The 20,928-nt window shown below is 44.1% G+C and overlaps 1 protein-coding gene across 1 annotated transcript in view; it reads left to right on the top strand.

The window, feature by feature from the left end:
* Nucleotides 1-20,928, top strand: part of CDH20 (cadherin 20) — a 99,854-nt gene that overhangs the window by 28,179 nt on the left and 50,747 nt on the right. Inside the window, exons 2-4 of the mRNA XM_060244285.1 lie at nucleotides 8,227-8,521; nucleotides 12,855-12,974; nucleotides 19,890-20,057. Coding sequence (XP_060100268.1) covers nucleotides 8,227-8,521; nucleotides 12,855-12,974; nucleotides 19,890-20,057 — 583 coding nt within the window. The remainder of the gene's footprint in view (nucleotides 1-8,226; nucleotides 8,522-12,854; nucleotides 12,975-19,889; nucleotides 20,058-20,928) is intronic.

Raw genomic sequence — 20,928 nt, 5'->3', positions numbered from 1 at the left:
AAAAAAAAGCCCCGCCTTCTCTTTTCTTGTGTCGTGTTGTTTTTACTTTGTGAGCTGCCTTGAGCTGGTCTTGAGAGAGGCATCCTCTACATTTTTCTGAATAAGTAAAGAAAAGAAAGTACAGCTTGAACTTTCATAAGCAGCCTAAATTCAGAGGAAGCCAAATAAAACTCAAAAGGCACACCTGCCCTCATACTCTCTGAACAGAACATTCTTGTTTATAATACAGATCTCAGATTGTGGTACGATCTTGATTGCAGAGCAGAATTGCTGACTGTGTTGTTATTTCAACATTTTCGTCATCTCGATCCACCCCAAAGTAGCACACTGGCAACGAGCTTAGAACAGATTCCTTAGCTAAACAGAAATACGTGGAGTTTTCTAATATGCTTCTTCAATTACAGCTGCAGTATTGCTGATTCAGAGTATGACCTACACCACATCTTCTGAATTCAATAAAAGTCCAAGTGGAGTTTTTGCAGGCCAAAAGCAGGACACTGTCAGATTGGACGGGGGGGGACACTCCCCCAAGGTTCCTTGTGTCACAGGGTCACGCTGCATGCTTGACTTGACTTAGCACTCACCTTTTGCAGTCAATAAAACCCCACTGACAAAAAACAAATGAGAGTTTAATATCTCATAGGAATTTAAGATTGATTAGACAAGGGCTATAATGCAGTCCATTTGTTCATGAAACACACACACACAAATGATTTCATATTTATAGCATTTTTTCAAAACCTGAGTATAAATGCCACAAGACAATATATCAGGTTTTTAAAAATCTTTGCCGGTGATATTTAGTAGGATCTCTTTCCATTCTTCAGCACGTTTTCTCCTTAATAAGTAGTGTGCACATAAATAAATAAATATCCATTATATATTTACTTCTAATCAGGGCTTTTTTTTTTAGCATCAGGGGGTGTGGCCTAATATGTAAATAAGTTCCTGCTCGGCTTTCTCTACAAAAAAGCAGTGTGTGAAACAATGGTGATGTCAGTAGGTGTGGCCTACTATGCAAATGAGTTCCTGCTGGGCTTTTTCTACCCCCAAAAGCCCTACTTCTAATCTATCTCCCTTATATTTCATTTAGAGTCGCTAGCTGCTGCTTGGGAAATACCAGAAAATTTGGGGGGTGGAGTCTTGGGAGGTTGGGGTTTCGGAAGAAGGTTGGATGCTATACAATCTACCTTCCAAAGCAGCTGTTTTCTCCAGGAGAACTGATCTCTTTCAGCTGAAGATCAGTTGGAATTCTAGGAGATCTCCAGCGCCCATAGAGGGTGGCAACAGGCATGGGCACAAACCAATACACGAACCGCAATTTGTGCTTTTTTAAAAACCAAGTTGTGAAATTGTATCATCTCTGATCCAAAAATGAGATAAATTTCTTTTGCAATGTATTGTTTCATTTTTGCAGTTCGTTGTCAAGACTTCCTGGTGCCGACTCAATCAATTCCTAGGCAACATTGAGGGTGACCTTCTGAAAGTCCTAGAAACACCCATAACAGTTTTCCGTAGCTTGATTGGCAGCTCTGGGAACCAATCACGGAGCTCCCATTCTGCACTGTGGGAGTAGCCACCCTGACTCAGCTGCTTTCGTTTTGCACCACGAAGAGAGAAGAGTTAATTGTCATGAGAGAGCTGAAGCTGAGCTTTCCTGGGGGCACATGCTGGGGTTGGGGGGGGGGCTATAACAGACATTCCAAATTCAATCTTTGCCAAATTTGGAGGGTGGATGGAGGAGAGCCTGCTCCTGGTAAGTTTGGCATCTCTAACTCTCTAGGGGAGTGTTCTACACCAGCAGAAACAAATGAACTATGAACCAGTTCAGGCAATCAAACGAACCATGAACCAACATGAACCACCTGTTCAGGCAATCAAACGAACCATGAAGAAACATGAATCACCATTTTCCCAGTTCATGCCCATCTCTAGTTGTCAACCCATATTTCAGGTATTGTAGACAGTGGGTTGAATCCCTTTTCACTCTATCTCACCCAATTTCCCTCCCTATTGCAGCCCTCACCCCATTTGGCGTTTGTACATTGTTGTCCCACAATCCCCACCAAAATCTTCCAGTTAGTCAGAGAGAACTTTCTCCTTCCTTTTTCACCAGCAGAGAAGGTGGTGGGATCCAACTCAGTGTGCTGTATCCAGGATACGTATTGAATCAAGCCACTGATTTCTCTGTACTTTAGTTCTGCATAAATAGGTTTTTGGTTGGGCTTTCAAGCCTTTCCGTCGATTCATCTTTTAGCTTTTCTTCCTCACACAGAAAATACAAGGTGGGAAATGCAAGTAGCCTTTACAGGCAATGAATCTCCTAAACTTCTGACAGTTGCCAGTTACGGTTCCGTAAACCATTTGATCAAGCCTTAAGCGGTTTTCCTCTTAATATTTTCCATTATTTCACAAGGCAAAGGTGTTTAGCAGACATGTAACTAATTGAATCGTTCTTCTTTCTTTTTGTAAAAGATAATTGATACTGTATTTTGCTTGCCTACGTTTGTGTCGTCTCCCAAATTATCAATGCCTACTCAGAGCTAATTAGCCACCATGCCATGTGCTAATTCCCTTTAATATTCTTGGATTCATTATCATCTGTAGCAGCTGTGCTGGGATATATATTCAGATGTTCCAAGCTGCTTACCTTTGGCTGCTCCTTTGCAGCGTCTGTGTTAAAACATTCTTGTTCCCTAATATTTGTGTTTATTCCCCTCCACCTTCGTCGTTATTATGAGCTTCTATGGAATCGATTCAGTGCCCTGCCATCACACTGCTTTCCTACATTGGATTTAACTTTACGTTAATAATGAAGTATTAATTTGGGGCAAGGGGAAACTGTCATAAAATACACAGAGAACCAGTTGCTTGTTGTATGGAAAAATGCAATCGTACTAGTAGTTTTATTTATTTTTAGACATCTTTTGTTTTGTTTCTTCCACATCTGAGTACGATGATGATGATGATTTTCTAGTTAGAAGCCTACTGAGAGTTGGCAGGGAGAGATTTCTAGGGCCACCAGGTCCTCTCTGACCACCGCTCAGGGATACGGGAGTAGTAGGGCTGCCAGCACAGGCAGGGGTTCTCCCGCCCTAGAGGTTTCCAACCCGCCAGCCCATATTGGGCTGGCAGGGGGAACCTCCCCTGACATCACTGGCACGATGACATCACACTGTGCGCCTGCCACTCTAGGCATTTCCAAGGAAACTCTATGGTTTTCCCAGACGCTCTAGTATTTTGCGAGGGGAAACTCTATGGTACAATAGGTACCAGAGTTTTCCCCTCCCAAATTGCTATAGCATCTGGGGAAACCATAGAGTTTTCCTGGAAACACCTAAAGTGACCAGCGCGCAACATTGCTGGTGTAATGACATCACTTCCGGGTGACATCATAGAGTCCCATGCGCAAAGCACCAACAAAACGAGTCCCCTGGCAGAGTTCACAGGAGACTTGGCAACCCTAGGGAGTAGAGTTGCTAGATCCAGGCTGAAAAGCTCCTGGAAACTTGGGGATGGAGCCTGGGGAGGGGAGGGACCTCAGTAGGGCACAGGGCCACAGAATCCACCCTCCGTATCATCCATTTTCTCCAGAAGAACTGATCTCTGAAGTCTGGAGATAAGCTTTAATTCAGGGGGCTCCCCAGGTCCCACCTGGAGGTTGACATCCCTAAGAGTTCCAGTCCATTCCCCCACACTTACCACCGTGGTTTTTGAGTCCTACTTTCCCCCCTTTCCACCTTGCTGACCTGGTTTTTGACTTCTACTTTCCTACTTAACCATAGCAGTCAAGCAGAGCAAGACTCAAGGCTAGTTGCATTGACAAAGCCAGCCCTGTCTTCTGGCTTAGGGAGAAAGGAATGGATGGTTCTCCCTGCTTCCTTCTTTCCTTCCTTTATGCCACACTGAAGGGCAGGGGAGGGGGCAGCATCCTCAAAAACTGTTCCTCCTATCCCACAATTGTGGAGGATGTTGGAGGTAAATGGGAATTCTAGAATGGAAGAATAGCCGTTGCTTCATTATGGGGTCCCTTCTGATGTTATCCAAGCAGGGCTTCTTTTCGTAGCAGGAACTCCTTTGCATATTAGGCCACACACCCCTGATGTAGCCAATCCTCCATGAGCTTAGAGGGCTGTTATAGTACAGGGCCTACTCTAAGTTCCAGGAGGATTGGCTACTTCAAGAGTGTGTGGCCTAATATGCAAAGGAGTTCCTGTTACAAAAAAAAAAAAGCTCTGTATCCAAGCTATCTGGTGACAAATTTTGCTTCCAACACAACGTTGTCTTCAAGTGTAACATTTTACTTTTCTCTGCGGAAATGGATAACAACTCTCCACTAAACCTGTGTTGTCCTTGTAGTGATTCCTGGTGTTGCCTCCCTTTCAACTGTCTCCTAGGTGGTAGCCCATTTTCTTTGCCCCAGGGAACGACACCAGCTTGTGTCTGTGTTTTGCCCTCACGTTCCTCAGAAATGTTTCAGAAATAAATTGGTGTTATATGTGAGAGGTCTGTCAGCAGTGAATCCGTTCTGCATTTTGCACCAACTGAAGAGCACATTACGATAATGAAGGCTTTTTTTGTAGCAGGAACTCCTTTGTATATTAGGCTACACTCCCCTGATGTAGCCAATCGTTCAGCAGCTTACAGTAGCTCCTGTAAGAACAGTCCTGTAAGCTCTTGGAGGATTGGCTACATTAGAAGGGTATAGCCTAAAATGCAGAGGTGCTCCTGCTACAAAAAAAACCCCTGACAATAATTTAATCTGGAAATCACCAATACATGAATGGTGGCAGCTAGCTCTAGATTTCTTATAGGTGGGTATAAAAAAGGCGTTCTGGGCTCTGGCTGATGACAAATCCAGCCATGCTCTTAAGCTATGAACTTAGGGCTGCCAAGTCCCCTGCAGCTGTAGGTACCATAGAGTTTTCCCTCCCAAATTGCTAGAGCATCCAGGAAAACCACAGAGTTCTCCCGGAAGCTCCTAGAGCGGCCGGTGCACGATGTCGGCAGCATGATGACATCACTTGAGAGTGATGTCATCGTGCTGGTGACATCGGGGGAGGATCCCCCCTGCCAGCCAAATGCGGGCCAGCGGGTTGGGAACCTCCACCTGGCCTGGGAACTTGGCAACCCTATATGAACTTGACAGGAGAATGTGATTAACTCCAGGGGCTTCCTCAGCTACAAGTCCAGTGTATTCGTCAAAAATAATGAATTTTGTCTTAATCACCATTAAGTTTATTCATCGTCATCAGTTCCATTGCTTATCTCTGACACTCATACTCAGAGAAATCACATGCTCTACCTAGTTGTGATGATTAGAAATAGAAACAGAACTAGGGATCATACTGATGGTATTGAACCCCATACCACCTGGTCAACATCTCCCAGCAGTTTCACATAGCTGTTTTAAAAGTATGGGAGACAAAACTGAACCCCAGGGAATCCTACAGGATGTTCCCATTGAGGAAGAACAGCAGTCTTTCAGCCCTGTAAGTCTCCTATATTCTGGAACCTACTTTCTGAAGAAGGAATGGAAGTGCCCCCAATCCTGAAAAGAGGTTAGCGCGATATCACGGATGATGGCTTTGAAAGCCACTGACAGAGAACTTCAGACCAATTTCCCACTCACCTTACACCGCTCTCACGTTCGTCTTCTCAGCGCGGCTTCCTTCCAATTTCACACTATCTGCCCCGGGGCTGCAGCGTCAGCATTTTTGCGCAGCAAACAGAAACTGTTTTTTAGCAGTTTCTGTTTGCTGTGCGAAAGCGCCAATCCTTGCTGCAGCCCCGGAGCAGATAGTGTGAAATCGGAAGGAAGCCCACTGAAAAGACGAACATGAGAGCGGCGTAAGGTGAGTGCGAAATCGGTCTAAGTCTTTTCTCCAGAGCCAAAAGTGGCTCAGTTAGGAACCAGAGATGGCTCTTTTGTTTAAAAAAATGAATCGGAGGTGTACATGGCATACCAGAATAACCAGTATGTGAAGGGGATGGTAGGCAATGACACTTATGAGCACTTTACAGAAAGAGAAATTATAGAGATGAACTTTTGCCACTAATCCAAGGGTGAACCTTGCAGAGACATCTGCCAGTGAAATAAAACAATCACTCAGGACACTCCTGCATATATTTATTTGAGATTTTATGGCTGGGACCAGACGGGCATTTTAAGCTGACATGGGACGGCTCGCAGACGGATTAAAAAATCAAGTCCAAACTTGCACATCTGCCTCCCATCCCACTCTTGTATTCACCCCGTCCTCCGGTGTCTCTGAGGTGGCTGAAAAAACTACCACATCAAAAGCGACAGCAAATCCTTCTCCCGCACACCATCCATCTTTCTGGGCGTCTGAATGTGGGAGCGCACAAATGTGGTGGATTGGTGGTGTGAAACCTCCTGTCTGCTCTGGGCACTCACCACTATTCTTTTTTTTTTTTTTTTAAATTTAAAATTTTATTGCAATTTAAAGTTCAGTAACAGTTACAATTACAAGTAATAACTAAATTTAAAAAAACTATGATACATTACATTGTTATTGTTCTATTTCAGGTATAGGTAATATAATAAAGTTACTATATAATAATATTCAGTTATAAAGCACAAAAGTTACATAGGGTTATCTAAAAGTAAATCGTATTTTTACACAATGGGTTTTCTGGTATTATATTGTTTATTGTCATATAACTTAAAACTGTGAACCATAATGCTACCAATTTTGACTCATAATGTTCTAATGAAGCGTTTGATGTTTGATAAGAAATTTTACTCAAAATGAAGTGTTCCCGTAGTTTTGTTTGCCAACTGCTCATAGTAGGCGGGGATTTGTCAACCCATTTTAAGCAATGGTTAATCTAGCTACCTTCTAGCTATTCTTTTTTTAAAAAAAAAACTGCTCAGAGTGCGTGTGTGCATGCGCACATGAGCACATATGTGCATGACCATTAAAAATGAGAGAAAAGGAACCCAAACTGCACCAAGGGGAAGGTGAACAACAGCCATCTGACTGCGCCAAACCGCCTCCCACAGAGGAAACACACAACTCTTGTGGGAGTATCTGAGAGCCAGTTTGGTGTAGTGGTTAAGTGTGCGGACTCTTATCTGGGAGAACCGGGTTTGATTCCCCACTCCTCCACTTGCACCTGCTGGAATGGCCTTGGGTTAGCCATAGCCCTGGCAGAGGTTGTCCTTGAAAGGGCAGCTGCTGTAAGAGCTCTCTTAGCCCCAGCCACCTCACAGGGTGTCTGTTGTGGGGGAGGGAGGGAAAGGAGATTGTGAGCCGCTCTGAGACTCTTCGGAGTGAAGGGCGGGATATAAATCCAATATCTTCTTCTTCTTCTTCTATCTGATCTTGATTCAGACGCCTCCCATGCATCCACAGCTGCCAGTCTGGGCCCAGCCTATGTATGCCATTTGGAACCACCAATGTTTGGGCTGTATAAACTAAATCAATTATCAATCGTGTTAAATTGTATATGTTGAGTTATGCAAATGATCTTTGTTATGCTGGACTGCTGATCTCTTACTCTGAATTTTGCTATAGTTCAGATCTTTAGATAGCCCAGGAGTGGAATTCTAGCAGGAGCTCCTTTGCATATTAGGCCACACACCCCTGATGTAGCCAACCCTCCAAGAGCTTACAAGGTTCTTTTTTGTAAGCTCCTGGAGGACTGGCTAAATCAGGGGGCGTGGCCTAATATGCAAAGGAGCTCCTGCTAGAATTCCACCCCTGAGATAGCCAGTGTGGTGTAGTGGTTAAGAGCGGTGGACTCTAATCTGGAGGACCAGGTTTCATTCCCCATTCCTCCATGTGAAGCCTGCCGGTTGAACTTGGGCTAGTCACAGTTCTCTCAGAACTCCCTCAGCCCCATCTACCTCACAAGGTGCCTGTTGTGTGGAGAGGAAGGGAAAGGAGATTGTAAGCCTCTTTGAGACTCCTTAAGATACAAAAAAGTGGGGTGTTAAACCAATTCTTCTTTAATTATAAAGGATTGCTGACTCCTATAAAAGCTTGCAGACAACACGTAGTCTAGCTTGGGTGTCATGGAACTGGGCAGTGTAAGAAAGCACCTTAAAAAAACCCAAGTTGCATAAAATGCAAAAAATCTAAAATGAGTGGAGTGTCCCCACCAGAAGATCAAAACCATCTTCCTGAAATGAGTCTGCTGAACAGCTTCTCGGATGTTCTTTGTGCTAAAGACCCAATGGCTTCTGGTTGCTTCTTGCAGCTCCATTCTGATATGGACAAAGGAGATGGATCGATTAAATATATCCTGTCAGGAGAAGGAGCGGGTGTCGTGTTCACCATCGATGACACTACTGGAGATATCCACGCTATTCAGAGACTAGACCGGGAAGAGAGATCCCAGTACACCCTGAGGGCCCAAGCCTTGGACAGACGGACAGGCCGGCCCATGGAACCGGAATCTGAATTTATCATCAAAATCCAAGACATCAATGACAATGAACCCAAATTCCTGGATGGGCCATATGTTGCTTCAGTACCAGAAATGTCACCAGTGGGTAAGAACAATGTTTAAAACACAATTTTATTTTTTGGAAAACTCATTAGTATACAGTCTGCACAAGATTTGGGGGTTTTGTTACAGCTCCTTAGCAGGGGCAAAAAATGCAAAAGAAAGGGGTGGAAATATGATTGTGTCTATTTCTGCCTATCAAAGAACAACACCAGTTTCGTGTAGTGGTTAAGTGTGCGGACTCTTATCTGGGAGAACCGGGTCTGATTCCCCATTCCTCCACTTGCAGCTGCTGGAATGGCCTTGGGCCAGCCATAATAGAGAGCTGTCCCTGAAAGAGCAACTTCTGTTAGAGCCCGCTCAGCCCCACCTACATAAAGGAGATTGTAAGCCACTCTGAGACTCTGATATTCAGAGTGGAGGGTAGGATATAAATCCAGTATCTTCTTCTTCTACTACTACTACTACTACTTTAATGAACTATTCTATAAAACGTCAGTTGTATAAGCATCATTTTAGTAGTAGACCTTCTGAAGAACTGCATATACACACACCCCAATTCCTGTAACTTCCTGATGGATTTGGAATCCTCTCCAGAAGTGTGAGATCAGCCACACTTTCTCCACATTTCCTTTCTTGTCAGTAAACCTTATATGCTAATTTGTCACAATTTATGCCCCCGGCGGCCACCACAGCCTTCTGCTTAATGGTGACCTAATAGATGACTGACAAATCCTTTGTTTTGTTGTCCTAGGCAGAGGCCAAAATACAGATGATTCAGCTCGGTCAACTCTATTTGACTTGCTGAGTCACAACACACAAGCCTGATGTAGACCATGCTTGTAAAAGTGATGCTGAGACTCAGGGCTTTTTTTGTTGTTGCTGCAGGAACTCCTTTGCATATTAGGCCACCACCACCCCGATGTAGCCAATCCTCCAAGAGCTTAGAGTAGGCCCTGTACTAAGAGCCCTGTAAGCTCTTGGAGGATTGGCTACATCAGGGGGGTGTAGCCTAATATGCGAAGGAGTTCCTGCTACAAAAAAAGCTCTGCGGAGATGACATACATTGTGCTGCTGATCTAGGCTTTGCCGTCAGTTGCCATCGGTGCCCACGGTATAGAAGGCAAAGAGCCAGCAGCAGCATGCCCTCATGACAGCAAGCCTTTGTGCTTCATTGATTTCCAGGCTGTTAGTGATCCCTTGGGGCCCATTACCAGCCAGTGTAAATTAAAACATTCGTGCGCCTCAGCTGGGTTTTACACCAGGAGCTAAAAAAGATTCTGACTGCCAATAGATTAGATCAAGGAAAGGCAAAGGTGGTTTTAAAACACCTTACATTCTGAAAGGTTTATGCGATATGACACCCACTGGCCAGTTGCGCAACATCAGGTACAATGTGAATTGTAATCACTCAGCCCCTCACGATTTATAAACCAACAGTGAAACCTTATCTACCTAACTGCAGATGCGATTTGCCAGGGGTGGGATTCTAGCAGGAGCTCCTTTACATATTAGGCCACACCCCCTGATGTAGCCAATCCTCCAAGAGCTCACAAAAAAGAGCCTTTTAAACTCTTGGAGGATTGGCTACATCAGGGGGTGTGGCCTGATATGTAAAGGAGCTCCTGCTAGAATCCCACCCCTGCGCTTTATGCTAAATATATGTTGATATTTGGGCAGGCACATATACTATAGGTTCACATTAATGCCTCTTGTTTTTCTCATTTTCCTCCTGTTTGTGATCTCAATAGCATAAGCCAAGCATACACGTATGTCTTCTTTTGCTTTATTATAGTGTGAGTCCAATCTTGGTTTGCTTCTTTTGGTTGGTTATTTGTTTGTTTTATCCTGCAAGTTCCTTAAAACTGCGATTGTATATTTGTTCCATCAAACTCCAAGTATATCTATAGCTGTGTGCCTGCATGCTACAAACAACACAGGCCTCTTCCTAGAATTACGCAAATCACAGTTTTTATCAGTGGGATTTAAGTGTCTACCTCCCATGATTATAAAGGTAAGCTTGGGGGAGAAAGATTCCAAGTAATATGTTATGATACACATAAAAGCATTCAATATAGCCAAACTTAAGCACTTTTAAAATCCTTTTGATGTGAGTGGGAAAGAGCCAGCGAACTATGAGCTGAATTGTGCCATTAACAGCAGTGGCAATTAAAAGCGCTCAGCTTTCTTTGGATTATGCCTTACAACATATGCTAGTATTCAGAGGCATTATACTAGCTTCATATAGGAAAAATACATTTTCGATAGCCTTGTCTGCATTTTGGGTTTAAACAATTTTATTAATAACATATGGTAACAATGTCTGTTTATATCATTACTATCCCTAACCCATATGATATTTTCTAATCCCCCCTCCCTCCGTTACTAGACTCCCGCAAAAGTTATATACTTGAGTTCACTTATAAAGGTACCCTTAACCAATCAAAGTTCAATTTTCTCATACTCATTATTAAAAAATTGTCCAATGTCTTTTTACTTTCCACTCTTTCTCTATATATCCTCTAAATTTCTTCCGCTCCCTTTTAAACACTTCCAAATCATAATCTCTTAAAGTTCTTGTTAGTTTGTCCATCTCACTCCACGATAAAGCTTTCACGATCCGATCCCATTTCTCTGGTATTTTTTCTTGCTTCCACAACTGCGCATACAGTGTCCTAGCAGCTGAGAGCAAGTACCAAATTAGAGTTCTATCTTCTTTTGGAAATTTTTCCATTTGTAATCCCAACAGAAAAGTCTCTGCAACTTTCTTAAAGTCATATCCCAAAATTTTAGATATTTCTGGTTGTATCATCTGCCAAAACTTTTTCGCTTTTTCCTTGTCTACATTTTGGACTAGAGGGCTGACAACAGACGACTGGTTGAAGCTGCCCCAAAGAGAGCCAGCCGGAAATAGAGCGCCCCGGAGTTTAAGGACAGCACTCGGAAAAGGGGCAGGCCGTGGGCACCTGGGGGGCATCTGGAACACTCATGCGTCCCATCTGCAGCTCCCTGGGCACTCTCTAGGCACTTCCTGGCCTTCCAGATGGCCAGGGAGGCACCTCTGAGGCGTCCCAGTGAAAAGGCACCACTTTTGAAGAGATGCCTTTTTGAGATGGCTCCCGGCAAGCCAGAGGCCGGACGGGAGGCAGATGTGCACATGTGGATGCACTTTTTTGGTCCGCCTCCCACCTCCCCCAGGCGGCTTTAAAAACCCGTCTGTTATCAGCCGAGATGGATCTGACTCACAGGGGCAACTAAAAACGGACCCCCGAAATTAGGGTTTATAAGGATTCTGCACCCATATAAGCAAAATTTACACTTTCCCCATATTTTCAAGATAGCAGTTTCTGACCGATTCCTCACTAGCAGTTGCTCCGCCCCCATCTTTAAAAAACAAGAGCAGGAAGCCGCAAGGGAAATTGGAGGGAGCTGCAGGTCAAAATGTGCCCACGCAGCAACTGGTAGGGAATCAATCGCTTGAGCCGGAGAAAGCAGAAGCCCAGAAGCGGAGCAACTGCTAGTGAGGAATCAGTCTCTGAGTAGACAGTTTTCAGAGTAAGTGTGACTTAGCTACCAACTGTACTTTGGAAACTTCCATGACCCAGATTCTCAGTTCACATTTTTGAAGAAAACCTCATTGACATTGCATCTATGGCATAGCACATAGAACATAGCTGGGAAACAATTGTGTACATTTTTTTCTTCCCATTATAGGGAGGGATGGTGGCTCAGTGGTAGAGCAGCTGCTTGGTAAGCAGAAGGTCCCAGGTTCAATCTCTGGCATCTCCAACTAAAAAAAGGGTGTAGGCAAATAGGAGTGAAAACCCTCAGCTTGAGACCCTGGAGAGCCGCTGCCAGTCTGAGTAGACAATACTGACTTTGATGGACCGACAGTCTGATTCAGTAGAAGGCAGCTTCATGTGTTCATAATTTGTGCTTCTTGCAGTCATATAATTTCCCAGGGTCCATCCCAAGGTTTTGAGGAGAGGGGTTTTTTTAAATGTGGCAATAGAATTCACAGGTTACTGAACATATTTTAAAACTGTGCTTTCAAGGGATTGCAGGATTTATAGGCCAGAAAGAAAGCAGGTGGAAAGGGAACACCACCTGACTTTTAACAGACCACGAAGGAGTCCTGCTTCTCTACAGATTATTTACCGGCCCGTCAATGCCTGATGGATTTGTGCCCGTTGCTCCCATTAGAGCTAATGACATGTGTGTGTATAAATCCCTCAAGCGTCACAAAGAGAATAGGCTCCCAGATGAAGCTTCCATGCGACCGGACATTTATATTCACTCAGTCTAGTTAGATCCTGTGTCCTTTCTTCGCAGGTACGACTCTTAACAAGGTTTTGAGCTGTTGTTTTTATATTTGTCAGGCACCTCCGTTATCCAAGTGACAGCAACGGATGCTGATGACCCTACCTATGGGAACAGTGCCAGGGTAGTCTACAGCATTCTCCAAGGACAGCCATATTTCTCTGTGGACTCCAGAACAGGTAATTTCATTCAAGAGGTGGGGGGGGGGGAATCAACCGAGAATGTGACATTTTCCATTAGCTTTCATTCAGTATTCACCTTTGGCTTCATCAAAATCCAAGACATCAGCGGCTGACGCTTATTTTTCTCCCCACAACGAAGCACCAAGAAGTATTTAAAAAAAAGAAAAGAAAAAGAAAACGTGAATGAGAAATATTGTGCCCCAACCCAACTGCAATTTTCAGTTTGTGGCACTGAATGGGAGGGGAAGCTATTAACTTTGGTGGAAAAGCACATCCAATTCTAGGGAGAGCAAAACTACTTAAGCGATAGGAAGGTTAAAAAAAAAAAAAAGGAAATAGATCGATTGGCATGCTGAAAAGAAGAAGAAGATATTGGATTTATATCCCGCCCTCCACTTCGAAGAGTCTCAGAGCGGCTCACAATCTCCTTTACCTTCCTCCCCCACAACAGACACCCTGTGAGGTGGGTGGGGCTGGAGAGGGCTCTCACAGCAGCTGCCCCTTCAAGGACAACCTCTGCCAGAGCTATGACTGACCCAAGGCCATGCTAGCAGGTGTAAGTGGAGGAGTGGGGAATCAAACCCGGTTCTCCCAGATAAGAGAGCTCTGGCTGACCCAAGGTCATTCCAGCAGGTTCAAGTGGAGGAGTGGGGAATCAAACCGCGTTCTCCCAGATAAGAGTCCGCACACTTAACCACCACACCAAACTGGCTCTCACACCAAACTCACAGGAAACCTGGTAAAGACAACTCTGCACCCATATAAGCAACTCGACAGCTGTGTGAAGAGATCCAGTGTAGTACAAACCTTAGCTCCTTTTTCACTGAGAAGCCTGTAGTTACTACCATGAGTTTTGCTGAAGGGAGAAGGGGACTTGGTTCCTCGTGCAGAGGGTGTTGAGAGCAGGGCTGGTGCCAGCACACCTTGAAGTGGAGCACCTGCCCAGGGCTTCTGGTAGGGCCCACTGTCACTGGCTTCCACCTGCACACCTCCTCTGCTACTTGCCTGCACACCCTCCCATCATCTACCCGCCTGCAAACGCTTCACCTCCTGTGCTCCTAGCTACCTGGACTGCTCAGTTTGGTGAAGTGTGCGGACTCTTATCTGGGAGAACCGGGTTTGATTCCCCACTCCTCCACTTGCACCTGTTGGAATGGCCTTGGGTCAGCCATAGCTCTGGCAAAGGTTGTCCTTGAAAAGGCAGACTGTTATCTGGGAGAACCGGGTTTGATTCCCCACTCCTCCACTTGCACCTGTTGGAATGGCCTTGGGTCAGCCATAGTTCTCTCAGAGCTGTCCTTGAAAGGGCAGCTTCTGCGAGAGCCCTCTCAGCCCCACCCACATCACAGGGTGTCTATTGTGGGGGGAGAAGATATAGGAGTTCTTCCACTGCAGGGAAGTGAGCAGTGGGGTCCCACAAGAGTTGGTCTTGGGGCTGGTACTATTTAATGCAGGGGTGTCGAGCTCATTTGTTATGAGGGCCGGATCTGACATAAATGAGACCTTGTTGGGCTGGGCCATGTGTGTACCTATTTAAGATGAGGTAATAGAGATATAAATTTCATAAAGGACACAGACAAACACAAATATATTTTTTAAGAATCTTAAAACATGCTTAAAACATTAGCATTTATTGATCGCGAAGATGCTTTCTTTGTATTTCTCCCATGAGAATGAGGGAACTGGGCAAAGGAAGCTCTGGCTCTTTCCTTCCTTCCCCAGGAGACTGGGGGGAGAGCCTCAGCCAGCAGAAGGAAGAGAGGCTTGGCTCAGTAGCTCTGCTGTGCAATTGAGAGAGCCTGGCAAAGCAAGCTGTTTCTCCCCAAGGGAGGAGCCTCAGCCAATGGAGAAAATAGAGGTTTTGCTCTGTAGCTCCTGTGCCATTGAGCAAGCCTTGCAAAGCAAGCTGTGATGCAGAAGGAGTCTAGATATAGGGAGAAGGAAGCAGATGACAGCCAGTTGCTCGGTGGCCTGTTAAGAGCCCTCCAGGGGCCTGATTCAGCCCCCACACTGCATATTTGACACCCCTATTTTAATGTATTCATAAATGATCTGGAACCAGCACTGGTCAAGAGGCAGTGATGGGATAAGGAGGCAACAGGTGGCTGCCGGAGATTACATTCCTTGCTGGCACCTGGTTCAGCCAAGGCAAGGCAAGTGCAGGGCTAAACTGCTTCACAGTTGCCCCAGGGAAGCAGCTCAAAACTGCAACTCAGCTGATTTTAAGGTGCTTAACTTTTACTGGGCCAGCAGGAGCTCCCCCATGTCTCTCTTTCTTTCCTTTTTTTAACTTTTAAATAAAAAAGGGAGGGACGGTGGCTCAGTGGTAGAGCATCTGCTTGGTAAGCAGAAGGTCCCAGGTTCAATCCCTAGCATCTCCAAAAAAGGGTCCAGGCAAATAGGTGTGAAAAACCTCAGCTTGAGACCCTGGAGAGCCGCTGCCAGTCTGAGAAGACAATGCTGACTTTGTTGGACCAAGGGTCTGATTCAGTATAAGGCAGCTTCATATGTTCTTCATATGTTCAAAAATAGTTTATTAAAATGTGAGACGGCTGGGCTGGGCAATATGTGATGTCAGGGTAATCTGAGTGCTGTTGAGTTGTCTCTTTTAAAATGTTTTTATTGCATTTTATTGTTTTATCATATGTTGTACTCCGCCCTGAGCCCTACGGAGAATGGGCGGAATAGAAATTTACTAAAATAAATAAACAGATAAATTAAAATCTCAAAAGTAATACAAAAATAAAAGAAATTTAAAGAAATAAACCTCAGAATTACAAGGTAAAACGAAAACAAAACTGAGCAAGACTGCAAAATAACGCAGACATAGTTTAGCCATATAGATAAACCATCAGACAATAACAAATAAAATTCAAGTATCTCCTTGGTAATTTACAATATGATTTACTTTGAGAAGTTACGCCGGGGAAGGCTAAAGCCATCGGGTAGACATTTAAAGATGCCTCCCCGCTTCTTCCCCAGCATGCCAGCCCAGGTGGAGCTCTGCTCCTGTGCGTTCCCACCCCCAAAAAGTCCTGGCTCCCTTACTGTTGCTTTCTTATATCCCTCCTTCCTTGAAAAAAGTTGGAACTGATCTCTGTAGTACTTGCCCTTCATCTTTCTGGATGTCATGTAAGTTCCAGCAGGATGAAATAAAAGGCCAGTTTCTGATATGACCTGAGTTCGATCCCCGGCAGAAGCTGGGTTTTCAGGTAGCTGGCTCGGGGTTGACTCAGAGGTGCGAGCCCTGCGGGACCTCAGTCAGTTCCGCAGGGCTTGTAAAACCGTCCTCTTCCAACTTGCTTTTAAGGTGGAATCCTGGTAATGACATCTAGCCATCTTTATACATATGTATTGAACTGTAGCACCTTCTATTTATACTGGTTTTAATTTATTTACTTAACTAATTTATGAATTTGTAATTTTATTGTATTAACTGTATTTTATTGTAATCATGGTATGTTACCATGTCTTGTGAGCCGCCCTGAGCCTGCCTCGGCGGGGAGGGCGAGATATAAATAAAAATTTATTATTATTCTTATTCCATCCTTCCGAGGTCGGTAAAATGAGTACCCAGATTGCTGGCGAGAAAGCGTAAATGACTGGGGAAGGCAATGGCAAACCACCCCGTAAAAAGTCTGCCGTGAAAACATTGTGAAAGCAACGTCACCCCAGAGTCAGAAACAACTGGTGTTTGCACAAGGGACCTTTCACCAGCAGGGCATTCACCAGCAGGGCATTCACACTGTGCCCCGATGTCTCTGTCACCATCTCCTCGTAGCCTCCTGTAAATGCATGAAATCTTCAACAGCGCTCAGAGGTGGTAGCAGCAGTTTTCCGGGCCAACCATCCCACGATCTACGCCATGTATGGCAAAATGGTTAGACAGATGGACTGGGAATAGGGGAGGCTTGAGTTCATGTACTCTCTGCCATGTTGCTCCTGGGGGACTTTCGGTCATGTCATTTTCCCCTCCCTTCCTCTTAGCCTCGCTTTCCTCATAGAGCTGCGGTGAGGGTAATAAGGAGAGCCATGTATTCTGCCCTGTTCTAAAGCCAAGATAAAATAAATGCAATGAATAAATGATGGGAAGTGAAGCAACACAGTCTTCCGACCGACCTGGTTTGACTTCTGTAAGAGTAAGTCTTAGCAGCCCCTCCAAAACCATATTTTCTCAGAAGATAAAATAACAAATTACTGGGAGCCACATAGTTAAACTGTACATCACAGACTGTGTAACAGATGACCAGGATTCCCACTCTCAAAAGCTTACTGCAGGCTTGCAAAAAACATTACTTGCTTGATTGCATTTGATGAATAAGAACTGCCTACGGATAACAGGGCTGCATTTTCCTTTTCATCTGCAAGGGAAGTTCTAGACAGACAAGAGCTGCTAACCATCATTACTGCTCAGGGGTCTTCTTTCTAGAAGTGAGCAGGCCCACCCTGGAGCAGGCCCAAGAGACATGTTATCTGTATCTTATCAGTAGTGCTCAGAACTCTTGAAAGATCAGGGATGTCAAACTCATTTGTTATGAGGGCCAGATCTGACATAAATTGGGACTCTGCGGGACTGGGCCATGGGTATAATAAAATGTAATGCCAGGTAGCAGAGATAGAAATTTTATATATGACACAGACGAACACAATTAAAGATTCTATTTTTTTACTTAAAATACAAACATGCTTAAAATCCTTGCAATGTTTTGTTTAAAATGGAAAGGTGGGGTAATAGTGGGATTTGGCAATGTAATTTTTAAAATAAAACATCAAGAAAAAGCACAAGGATCACAGCAGAAATTAAAAATATGAAATGCTCTGAGCCTACGAAAACATGACATGGCTGAACATTACAAGTTTCTTTCCCACCCTCACCCCGGTCTACTTATCTTGGCAATGGCTCTCCAGTGTAAGGAAATGTTTATGAGTTTATGTATCTATGAAAGTATACTATTATATGTGATATATTTATAAGTTTTCTTCGTAGTTGCTTTATTAATTGAGGCTGGTTATCATGGAAACCTCAGGTTTATCTCCTGTCACCACCTGGAGTTTGGCAACCCTAGTATGGCTTGCACATTACTGTTTGAAACAATCTTTTGTTTAGGTTCTTGAGGCCAAACTACACAATACCTTTCCTTGGCAAGTCTGGTCTGGGGACTCACTTTCCTTGCCACAGGTTAGCTGCTGGGAAAGGTCATTTGAAAAACCAGTGAGAGTCCAATTCAGCTCAGAACTGTAGCCTTGCTGGGAGGAAGGGTCCAGCTTGTCAAGAAACGTATCCCGTATCTTGGTCCTTTTTTTCTTAGCTTTGCTGGGAATGGTGGAAGGAGCGGAAGGCTTTTCTGATAGATCTTAAACGAGAGATGGCTGGGAACCGAGAAGAGAATGAAAATAAAATAATCATCCGAGTGGGAGATGGAAAATGAGATAATAAAGTAATACCTCAAAGTGCAGACAGGGTTAAATCAAGGAGTCCATATAGCAGTCGGCATAGGTAGGAATTGGACTGGACAGTTCTTGACAGACATTATCAGAAAGACCTGCTGCCTTCTCATGTTCCGTTTCAGTCAAGTTTCTGGAAAGGAAAATGAATTTTGTCTTTTCTGGATGTTAACCAGGAACACTGATAAGCCTGTCTATTTCCATGTATGCTGCCACCTACTATATATATATAATGGCGTCACATCTTCAGAATGACTGCGTGAAAGAATGGCGAAGCGTTCTTTGCTACAAAGCCCAATCGCTGTTGGTGCACTGCATGTGTATGAATCACGGCAATTCTACTCAAAAGCAAAAGCTTTTTTTCACAGCAACGCAGTGCAGAGCTAAATCACTGCTGCTAGTTGCATACACAATTGATTTACCTGCACCGGAGCTTGTGCAGCCAATCAATACTTTTTATTGATCTGGTGATAATTATACAGAAACCTGACACCTGCTTATAACAGCAAATATTCACTTTGTACATTGGAAGCAAAAGAAATTGATATGTGTGACTTTCCTTAAGATTACAGGTAACTGATAGAGATGCCCATTAATTAAAGTGTTGAAACTGATTAATCAATTGCATTTGATCGAGGAACTGGTAAAATCTCCTTAATATAGTTGCCTATTGTTTGAACCTAAATTGCAGTGCCTTTTTAGATGAGAGTGAGAAAAAACTTAAAATTTCAGAAATACCACCCATACTAACAGCAAATGGTCATTTAGTTTTTTCCCCCATTCTGTCTTTCAGAACTAAAACAACATTAAAATACACAACTATGCCTCTATCACTCAGCCCTCACCAACTTAAATTACCCAAAGACACATCTTTAAAAACAAAATTCTCTCCTACTCAAATCTCAGGAAGAAAACCAAGGCTACTTTTGTCTTTTAATACTTCCTGATCGACGGGCCTGGCGCATCCCAGTAGGTGGCTGCCTAGGGCGCCACTTGTCCATACGGTGTGGGCACCCCCTTCCCCCAAGTGTGCGCTCCTTGGAGGCTGCCTTCCCTTGCTGCAGAAGTCTTCCACGGCAAAGGAGGGCAGGCTCCAAGTGCACACGCTGCTCCACCCCACTGCTCTTGCCTTCCCAGGTCTTCCCAAGACAGGGGTGGGGGGGCCTAGGGTGCCAGAAACCCTGGCACTGGCCCTGCTGATTGAACAAACCCTTCAAATCGATTCCTTCAATGAAGGAAGTGATTCTACTGAGCTCTCCAGAGGTCAACATTCTTAACTAGACAAGTATAAGTGAAGTCTGTCTTCATTTTTAAAGGAGCCCTCCCCCCCCCCAAAAAACCTTGTGTTTGATTCTTGAAAAGTTAAAACAAAACAAGTAGAAGTTGACGATTTCTTGCCTTGTGTATTTTTAGCATGTCTTTTTTAGCTTCCTTGTTGTTGTTTTTCTTTCCCTGACTTTCTCATAGGTTTAATTAGGACAGCACTAATGAACATGGACAGAGAAGCAAAAGAATATTATGAAGTGATTATCCAAGCCAAAGATATGGGTGGACAGCTGGGAGGATTAGCTGGGACAACCACCGTCAACATCACCCTCTCCGATGTCAATGACAATCCACCCAGATTTCCACAGAGTAAGTATCTGTCGTTATGGTTTTTAGCTCCCAAGTGTCAGATACTGGACAATTGTATTCAATATTCTGGGTTTCCTCCAGGTTTGTTTCTAAATTCCAGAACATCTCTCAAGATGGGGAATTGTTTGGCACATTTTCACAGAGTAAGTATTAACTTAGGCAGATTTCTGGGATGTTAACCATAGTAACAGTAAAAAGTGACCAAAGTGCTAAGCTGTCGGGTTAGAATGAATAAAAGGAAGAACTTCTTCACCCAAAGGGTGATTAACATGTGGAATTCACTGCCACAGGAGGTGGTGGTGGCTACAAGCATAGCCAGCTTCAAGAGGGGACTGGCTAAGCATATGGAGCAGAGGTCCATCAGTGGCTCTTAGCCATAGTGTATTATTGGAACTCTCTGTCTGGGGCAGTGATGCTCTGTATTCTTGGCGCTTGGGACGGGCAACTGTGTGAGGGCTTCTGGTGTCCTGGCTCCACTGATGGACCTCCTGATTGTCAGAACTTGAGTGGCACTTGGGTTTTTTGGCCACTGTGTGACATAGAGTTTTGGTTTTAAACAATTTATTGATAACATATGGTTACAATGTCTAATTATATCCTTACTATCTCTAACCCATATGATATTTTCAATCCCCCCTCCTTCCGTTACTAGACTCCCGCTGAGGTTATATACTTAAGTTCAATTATAAAGGTACCCTTAACCAATCAAAGTTCAATGTCTTTCTTTTCTCACATTCATATTAAAAAATTGTCCAATGTCTTTTTACATTCCACTCTGTGACATAGAGTTTTGGACTGGATGGGCCATTGGCCTGATCCAGCATGGCTTGTCTTATGTTCCTGAAAAAGAAGACAGATAAAGATTCTGTTT

This window comes from Heteronotia binoei, chromosome 7 (assembly GCF_032191835.1).
Source record: "Heteronotia binoei isolate CCM8104 ecotype False Entrance Well chromosome 7, APGP_CSIRO_Hbin_v1, whole genome shotgun sequence".
In the NCBI taxonomy this organism is placed as follows: domain Eukaryota; kingdom Metazoa; phylum Chordata; class Lepidosauria; order Squamata; family Gekkonidae; genus Heteronotia; species Heteronotia binoei.
Note: the sequence above shows the minus strand (reverse complement) of the source record. Positions and strands in the feature narration are given on the sequence as shown.